The following is a 9,218-nucleotide window of genomic DNA, read 5'->3' as shown; positions in this document are numbered from 1 at the left end:
TGAGCGCCAAGTGTGTGACTGAGTGGCACTGAGTGTGTGAGTGTGAGTGTATCAGAGTGTATGAGTGTGTGAGTGAGCACCGAGTGTGTGACTGGGCACTGAGTGTGTGAGTGTGAGTATATCAGCATGTATGAGTGTGTGAGTGTGTGAGTGTGAGTGTGAGTGAGTGGCCGTCTCCCCCACACCATGCACATGTGTCCGCTAAATCAAACCTTGCCATCAGCTAAGCCAGCGTCAGCAAATCTGGTGTCCTGTGTGTTTTTGCAAATAAAGTTGTATTGGAACACAGCCAATTTGCTCTGTGACCCTCTGAGGGAGACGTCAGACCCCTGAGCTAAGCAGCAGGGAGGCGGAGCTCAGGCTCCCCCCCATGGACACCCCCGGCCCCGCCCCCCTCTGATGTTGTCCCTGCTAGGAAGGAAACAGCCAAAGGCGTGGGTGGCCAGGAGTCCATTGGCCAGGCCCCACCTCCAGGCCGTCACTGGGCTGGCTAGGAGACACCCCAGTCACCAGCCAAGGCCAGTGTGGCCCTGGGGCCCCGAGCGGCAGGTCGGGTGCAGACCATGGCCTCCCGCCAGCTGCTGGTGGCGCCCCCGGAGGCTCTGCGCAAGCCCCTCTGCACCCCCCACCGGCTGCTGCTGGGGCCGGGCCCCTCAAACCTGCCGCCCCGCGTGCTGGCGGCCGGCGGGCTGCAGATGATTGGCCACATGCACGAGGAGATGTACCAGGTGGGCTTGGCCGCCGGCCGCCCGCGGGGGGCCGCCTGGCCCGGGGGGGGGGCCGCATCTGACCCGTGCGCCCCCGCCCCAGGTCATGGACGAGATCAAGCAAGGTATCCAGTACGCCTTCCAGACCCGGAACGCCCTCACGCTGGCAGTCAGCGGCTCGGGACACTGCGCCCTGGAGACCGCCCTGTTCAACCTGCTGGAGCCGGGGGACGCCTTCCTGGTGGGAGCCAACGGCATCTGGGGGCAGCGGGCTGCCGAGGTCGGCGAGCGCATCGGTAAGGGAAGGCTGCCCCCACCCGCCTCGCCGGAGGCCCGGCCTGCTGCCTCCTCCAGGCGGGCGTCAGGGTGCTCCTGGGGCCTGGACCCAAGGGCGCAGCGTGCAGGGGGCCCCGATCCAGAGCCCTGGGGGAAGCCCCCACGCCCTGAGTCCTGCAGCCCTGTGGGGCCCCAGGCCCAGCTCTGCCCTGTGACAGGATGGGGCTCCCCTCACTTCCGGGAAACAGCTCCGGGGGCATCTGGGTGGGCAGGGGGCACGAGCAGCCTTCCACCCAGCACAGCGCCGGCCCCACAGGGCCAGGCTGGTTAATGGACAACCCGAGGCCCTTCGTGGACACCTCAGTCAGAAGGGACAGGCGGCCCCCAGCCCCCAGGCTCGGGCTCCTGTCACTCACTCCTCACACCGTGGGGGTGTCCTGAGGGACCCCCTTCTGGGTGCACAGGAGGCTCTGTCGGCTGTGGAGGAGCGAGGAGAGCCCACCCCCGCTCCCCTCCTGTCAGCCCCCAGGCTGCGGGGCGGGCGGAGTCCCGGTTCTGCACGGCTGCCGGGCCCCGGCTCTGACCCCCTCTCTGCCTCTGTGCCCAGGGGCCCGAGTGCACCCCATGATCAAGGATCCTGGAAGCCACTACACCCTGCAGGAGGTGGAGGAGGTAGGGGTCCCGGAGGGGCCTCGGGGGCCAGCCCCGCAGGCTGGGCCGGGGGATGGGCCCCCCCCCGACCCCCAGCCCTTCCCAGCGTCTGTGTGTGGCCACAGGAAGAGCAGTCTAGAGCTGGGAGCAAGTGGGAGGGGGGGGAGGTGGGGGGGAGGGCCTGGCAGAGAAACCGAGTCAGCCCTGGGGGCGGGAGGCAGGGTGACGGGTCTCTGACACTCAGGGTGCCACAGCTTCCTGCCCAGACCACGGGGACTCTGCCTGGCGGGGCTGGGAGGCGGGGGCCACGCCTCCTCCAGCAGATGTCCCTCCTAGAAAGGTCTCCTGCCAGGGCCCCCACTCACCCCTCCTCCCAGGGCCCCCAGAGCCCCCCACACCCTCCTCCCAGGGCCCCCAGACCCCACCCACCCCCTCTTCCCAGGGCCCCCAGAGCCCCCCCACCCTCCTCCCAGGGCCCCCAGACCCCACCCACCCCCTCCTCCCAGGGCCCCAGACCCCACCCACCCCCTCCTCCCAGGGCCCCCAGACCCCACCCATCCCCTCCTCCCAGGGCCCCCAGAGCCCCCCCACCCCCTCCTCCCAGGGCCCCAGACCCCACCCACCCCCTCCTCCCAGGGCCCCAGACCCCACTCACCCCCTCCTCCCAGGGCCCCAGACCCCACCCACCCCCTCCTCCCAGGGCCCCAGACCCCACTCACCCCCTCCTCCCAGGGCCCCCAGACCCCACCCATCCCCTCCTCCCAGGGCCCCAGACCCCACCCACCCCCTCCTCCCAGGGCCCCAGACCCCACTCACCCCCTCCTCCCAGGGCCCCCAGACCCCACCCATCCCCTCCTCCCAGGGCCCCAGACCCCACTCACCCCCTCCTCCCAGGGCCCCAGACCCCACCCACCCCCTCCTCCCAGGGCCCCAGACCCCACTCACCCCCTCCTCCCAGGGCCCCCAGACCCCACCCATCCCCTCCTCCCAGGGCCCCCAGACCCCACTCACCCCTCCTCCCAGGGCCCCCAGAGCCCCCCACACCCTCCTCCCAGGGACCCCAGAGCCCCCCACACCCTCCTCCCAGGATCCCCAGAGCCCCCCACACCCTCCTCCCAGGGACCCTAGATCCCACCCACACCCTCCTCCCAGGGCCCCCAGACCCCACTCACCCCTCCTCCCAGGGACCCTAGACCCCACCCACCCCCTCCTCCCAGGGACCCTAGACCCCACTCACCCCTCCTCCCAGGGCCCCAGACCCCACCCACACCCTCCCCCCAGGGCCCCCAGACCCCCTCACCCCCTCCTCCCAGGGACCCTAGACCCCACTCACTCCCTCCTCCCAGGAACCCTAGACCCCACTCACCCCTCCTCCCAGGGCCCCAGACCCCACCCACACCCTCCACCCAGGGCCCCAGACCCCACCCATCCCCTCCTCCCAGGGCCCCCAGATTCCACCCACCCCTTCCTCCCAGAGCACAGGTTCCCCCAGCTGTCCCCACCTGACACAGCACCCACCAGGAGGGGCTGAGGTCACCAGGCTCCTGCTGGACCTTGTCCACACGCATTGAGGGGGGCTGCTGGGGGGACCCCACCCTATCCTCACTTGCAAAGTCCCTCCTGCAGGGTGCTGGGGAGCCCCTCTCGGCTGTGCCCCCAGCTGTCACTCTACCCTCAGTGCCTGGCCCAGCACAAGCCCGTGCTGCTGTTCCTGACCCACGGGGAGTCATCTACGGGTGTGCTGCAGCCCCTCGATGGCTTCGGGGAGCTCTGCCACAGGTGAGCCCGCCCCACAGGTGACTCCGCCCCTAAGGTGAGCCCACCCCACAGGTGACTCCGCCGCCACAGATGAGCCCGTCCCACAGGTGAGCCTGTCCCACAGGTGAGCCTGTCCCACAGGTGAGCCCACCCCACAGGTGAGCCTGTCCCACAGGTGAGCCCGCCCCACAGGTAAGCCCGTCCCACAGGTGAGCCCGCCCCACAGGTGACTCCGCCCCCAAAGGTGAGCCTGTCCCACAGGTGAGCACATCCCACAGGTGAGCCCATCCCACAGGTGAGCCCGCCCCACAGGTGAGCCCGTCCCACAGGTGAGCCCGCCCCACAGGTGAGCCCGTCCCACAGGTGAGCCCGCCCCACAGGTGAGCCTGTCCCACAGGTGAGCCCATACCACAAGTGAGCAAGCCCCACAGGTGAGCCCAACCCACAGGTGAGCCAGTCCTACAGGTGAGCCCATCCCACAGGTGAGCCAGTCCTACAGGTGAGCCCATCCCACAGGTGAGCCCGTCCCACAGGTGAGCCCGTCCCACAGGTGAGCACACCCCACAGGTGAGCCTGTCCCACAGGTGAGCCCACCCCACAGGTGAGCCCGTCCCACAGGTGAGCCCACATCACAGGTGAGCCCGCCCCGCAGGTGAGCCCACCCCACAGGTGACTCTGCCCCACAGGTGAGCCCGCCCCACAGGTGAGCCCACATCACAGGTGAGCCTGTCCCACAGGTGAGCCTGTCCCACAGGTGAGCCCGCCCCACAGGTGAGCCCGTCCCACAGGTGAGCCCACCCCACAGGTGAGCCCGTCCCACAGGTGAACCTGCCCCACAGGTGAGCACACCCCACAGGTGAGCCTGTCCCACAGGTGAGCCCACCCCGCAGGTGAGCCCGTCCCACAGGTGAGCCCGCCCCACAGGTGAGCCCGCCCCACAGGTGAGCCCGTCCCACAGGTGAGCACATCCCACAGGTGAGCCCGTCCCACAGGTGAGCCCGTCCCACAGGTGACTCCACCCCACAGGTGAGCCCGTCCCACAGGTGAGCCCGTCCCACAGGTGAGCCCACCCCGCAGGTGAGCCCGCCCCGCAGGTGAGCCCACCCCACAGGTGACTCTGCCCCACAGGTGAGCCCGCCCCACAGGTGACTGCCCCACAGGTGAGCCCACTCCATAGGTGAGCCCACCCCACAGGTGACTGCCCCACAGGTGAGCCCACCCCACAGGTGACTGCCCCACAGGTGAGCACATCTCCAGGTAGAACATAGCCTAGAGCCGGGCAGGGGTAAGTGCTGGCGTGGAGGGTAACAGGAAGACCCGGCTGCCCGAGCCCCCATCCCTGGGCCCGGCCACACAGCATGGGGCACAGGCCTCTGGGGGCCCCACCCTGAGAATGGGTCTTGTCAGGGGCTGGGGAGTGGGCACTGCCCCCCAGGTCTGCATCCCACAGGATGGGGCCTTGAGTGTCCCTGGGAGGGGTCCCAGAGCAGTCAGCGACGGGACCCCCATGGCCTGCAAGCCTGCATGTAGAGGTGACCACAGGACAGAAGGTGAAACCCTGCCTCGCCGGTGGACAAGGCTCCCCAGCTGGCCGGGGCTGGCTGGGGTGGAGTCTGGGGGCGGGGCTTCATGGCCCTCCTGAAGGTCCCCCTCCGGCCCCTCTGCCAGGTACAAGTGCCTGCTCCTGGTGGACTCCGTGGCGTCCCTGGGCGGGGCCCCCATCTACATGGACCAGCAAGGTAAGAGCAGTCCCTCCCCCACTGGGGGGGGGGCAGAGGAGGGTCCTGGCTCACCCACACTGGGGTGCAGAGGACAGCACAGCTCCTCAGGGGCAGGTCAGGCTCCAGGGGAAGTGACCCCTGCATTTGCTGAGCTGCCAGAGCCAGGCGGAGCCGGGTGGGGGAGCAGCCTCTGGGGGTGGCGCTGGGAGGCCGAGGCTGCACCCATGGGTGCAGTCAGGTACAGAGAAGGGGCGGCCTCTGGTCTGTGCGGGGCCGATATTGCCCTGCATCCTGCAGATGTGTGTTCAGCAGGGAGCTCACAGCCGGGGTCCCCTCACTCGGAAAGAGAAGACCGAGGGGGGCGTCCCCAGTGCTCCTGACATGCCAGCCCAGGACCCCTCCCCACTTGCCTGCCCGATCTGGAAGCTGGTGCGGGCCTGGGTGCTGGGTGACCCTGCCTGCCGCCCCCAGGCATCGACGTCCTGTACTCCGGCTCCCAGAAGGCTCTCAACGCCCCTCCCGGGACGTCCCTCATCTCCTTCAGTGACAAAGCCAAGTGAGTGAGCCGAGGCCGGGCCCGAGGCAGGCTGGCCCCGGGGAGGGAAGGCCGGCTGGGGCTCTCGCCACCTGCCCTGCACGCCAGGGACAGGGCCTTCCCGGGGGTCCCCCACTTCACGGGGAGGCGCAGCCCGGTGCGGGCACCAGCGGCCAGGGCTGGGGCTGGGCTCCTGGACATGGCCATTTGGAGTCAGTGAAAAGCAGAAAGTTCGAGGCCCGCTGGTGTGCCCTGGGGCCTGAGAGCAGAGAGAAGGCCCCGGTGGAGCGCCCCCCCTCAGGGACCTGTGGAAGAGGGGAGGCCCTGACCCCCCTCCCAGCTTTGCAGCTCATACCCGGGTCGGTGGCAGCGTCCAGGAGAGCTGGGGGCCCGGCCCCAGGCCCCAGCCTCAGCTTCTTGGTGTCATAGGCTGGGTTGGGTTTGCCAGCACTGTGGGCGTCCTGTGTGTGAGTGAGTGGCCACCTCCCATGAGCCGAGGAGAAAGGCAGGGTGACCCTGGGATGAGGGCAGGCAGCCGCAGGCCAGGACACGCCCAGGAGGCCCCAGGGCAGGTGTCCACTGGGACAGCTGCTCATGCTGGCCCTTCCTCCCCAGGAGCAAGATCTATGCCCGGAAGACAAAGCCCTTCTCCTTCTACATGGACGTCCAGCTGCTGGCCAACATCTGGGGCTGTGACGGCAAACCCAGGATGTGAGGCCACAGGGCGGGGCAGGGCGCTCAGAGCACGCTGCCCCCAGGATCACCCCTCTTATGCAGTGGGCTCAAACCCCAACCGGTACCCAGAGCTCACATGAGCTCACCCTGCCAGGCCGTCCAGGGTCCTGCCTTGGCCTTCTGACCTGGAGGTCCTGTCCACCAAGCTGTCCCCCAGAAGTCCCCGGGCACCCTCAGTGGGGCTGGACCTGGCCCCAAAGGAGTAAGGGAACCAGGGTGCTGCAGGCAGCCTTGGGCACGTCCTATAGCTGGACCGGGTGCCAGACACCGTGCCCTGCCCCAGTGGGTACCAAGAGGCCAGCGCCAGCTTCCTGGGAACACTGGGACCCTCAGAGAGGGGTCTCGGTGGGGAGGGGGCGTCCGGCTCTGTGCCTCAGCCTCCCCTGCAGGGCGGCAAGGGCCCACGCGCAGTCTCGCTCTCCCCAGCACTCCAGCCGCCCTTCCGACTGCAAGTCCACGATTCTGAAACCAGACCCCGCTGCCCAGAGGCCTGCGCCCTGGGGCTGGACACACCCAGCCACTGCCCCCTGTGGCTGACGTGGGCCCCTCTTGTCCCCCAGGTACCATCACACCACACCTGTCATCGGCATTTTTGCCCTCAGAGAGAGCTTGGCCCTCCTGGTGGAGCAGGTGAGAGGGGCAGGGCCACAGGGCAGCTGGGGGTGCCCGGGCCGAGGCCCCGCCTCCAGGAGGCTGCCTGCCTGCCACTGCCTTCGGCGACTCTGGACGGATGGCAGGACAAGGACAGCCAGGGTCCTGGCTGAGACTGCTGTGGCCACCGAGCCACTGCTCGGAGCTGGGTTAGAGCCCCGGCGTCCCGTGTGCCGGACACCACCCTGGCCTGGGTGGAGGTGACCTCCTAGCCCCCACCTCCCCCCAACAGTGGCCTGGGACCCTCTCCCCGCAGGGCCTGGAGAAGAGCTGGCAGCGACATCGCGAGGTCGCCCAGCACCTGTACCGCCGCCTGCAGGAGCTGGGCCTGCAGCTCTTCGTCAAGGACCCGGTGAGCAGGGCCGCATCCTGGGGGCCTCCGAAGGGAGGGGCCCAGGGGTTCAGCCTGCAGCCCCCAGGGCAGTGAGGGCCGCTCTGCTGGGTCTCGGGACAACCTCCCGCAAGGCTGCCTGCCTACGAGTACCTGGGGACGCCAGAGATGTCCCAGCTGGAAGACCTGGACCCCGCTGGGCTCCAGCTCCAGGGTGGGGGCGGGGTCAGCTGACTTAGCCACGCCCCCAGAGACCAAGCCCCGGCTGAGAAATGAAGCCCCTCGGCCCCCAAGGTGGGTGTGACCTGCCCGGGGAAGGACCTGGACAGGTGTCCCAAGGACTGCAGGCGGCCCTGACACCAGGCCACTGTCCCGGCGGGAGCCCCGCCCTCCTCCCGGCCCTGTCGAGGGCCCACGAGGCTGAGCCAGGTCCCCTGCAGGCGCTGCGGCTGCCCACGGTTACCACGGTGATCGTGCCGGCCAGCTACCGCTGGAGGGACATCGTCAGCTACGTCATGCACCATTTCGGCATCGAGATCACGGGCGGCCTGGGGCCCTCCGCGGACAAGGTGAGGGGCTCTCGCAGGCCAGGCTGGCCGGGGTGCTCACAGGGCCTGGACAGCATGGGAGTCCAGCCAGGACGTGTCCTCCAGCCCCTCCCACCTGGCTTGGTGGGTCACTGAGCGCCACCTGTCCGATTCCACCCAGAACGCCCTTCCTTCCCACCCAATGGACTCTGAAGACCCTGCTGGGAACCCCACACCCGGGTCCCACTGTGTCCACAGGAGGGCAACCTGAGTGGCCACCTGACCCTCACCCTAACCCTGTCGCCGCCTGGCCTTGCAGTGGGCGTCTGCAGGGACAGGGGCTGCCCTGAGCTGGGTCTTCAGGGGCCTCCCCGGGGGGCCCATCCTGGTGTGCCCTGGTGCGCCCGGGGCCGAGCTCTGCCCTGTGCCCCAGGTGCTGCGGATCGGCCTGCTGGGCTGCAACGCCACCCGGGAGAACGTGGACCGCCTGGCGACGGCCCTGAGAGAAGCCCTACAGCACTGTGCCCAGAGCCAGCTGTGAGCGCCCCCTGCTGTCCAGGGCCGGCTGTGAGCGCCCCTGCTGCCCAGGGCACACGCGCAGGAGCCCCAGGGCACACGGCCCGTGGGCTCGCCTGGCCCTGGCCCTGGCTGTCACAGGCATTTGGGGACTGAGCCAGTGGGTGGAAGTTCTCTGTCCGTCTGTCACTCTGCCTTTCAAATGAAAGAAAGCTGACAGAACAGTTGCGTGCGGCCTCTGTCCTTGCCGTGCGGCCTCGTTCCTCGCCCTGGGGCCTCTGTCCTCGCCCTGGGGCCTCTGTCCTCGCTGTGGCTGGGCTGTGGGAGCGGCAGGAGGCCCCAGTGTGGACTCCAGCCCCAGGGTCTCACCTCCGACACTGCCCTCAGGAGCACACACCCCCAGGGCTGGCCGAGACCCCACTCTCTCAGACAGGGGCACGGTCTGCCCACGAGTGCCAGGACCAGGCGCAGGGGTGGTTCCAGGCCCACCTGTGTGCTGAGGGGGCCCAGCCCCTGCCCCCTCCTTTGCCTGGCTCCCACTGGCCCCCGACCCACCTTTCCCTTCTAGAAGCCATGCTGTCCAGTCAGGACCAGGAGTGGGCCAGCAGCCCGGCCCCACCGTCAGGGTCCTCCCTGGTCCCAGGAGCCCCAGAGGATGGCTGGGCAGCACCTGCGTCCCCTTGTGTGGCCACCCCATCGCTCTGGCCACAGGGCAGAGCCATGTGCCCTGGGAGGGCCCTGAGCAGGGGCCGCTGTCAGCACGGACATCAGACCCCGGCCAGCACAGGATGGGGATCCCAGACGGCTCCA

General features: G+C 69.2%; 1 protein-coding gene across 1 annotated transcript; it reads left to right on the top strand.

Moving 5' to 3' along the window:
- Positions 1–442: 442 nt before the first annotated feature.
- On the top strand, positions 443–8,632 carry AGXT (alanine--glyoxylate aminotransferase). The gene is given in 11 exon segments (NM_001082309.2): positions 443–728; positions 811–1,003; positions 1,591–1,655; positions 3,313–3,413; positions 5,061–5,131; positions 5,585–5,669; positions 6,264–6,359; positions 6,944–7,013; positions 7,291–7,386; positions 7,806–7,934; positions 8,326–8,632. Coding segments are annotated over 11 exon segments (1,179 nt in total). The 5' UTR covers positions 443–563; the 3' UTR covers positions 8,434–8,632.
- The last annotated feature ends 586 nt before the right edge of the window (positions 8,633–9,218 follow it).

Source organism: Oryctolagus cuniculus, chromosome 3, assembly GCF_051225735.1.
Source record: "Oryctolagus cuniculus isolate XC-2025 breed Fujian yellow rabbit chromosome 3, ASM5122573v1, whole genome shotgun sequence".
NCBI lineage: Eukaryota > Metazoa > Chordata > Mammalia > Lagomorpha > Leporidae > Oryctolagus > Oryctolagus cuniculus.
Note: the sequence above shows the minus strand (reverse complement) of the source record. Positions and strands in the feature narration are given on the sequence as shown.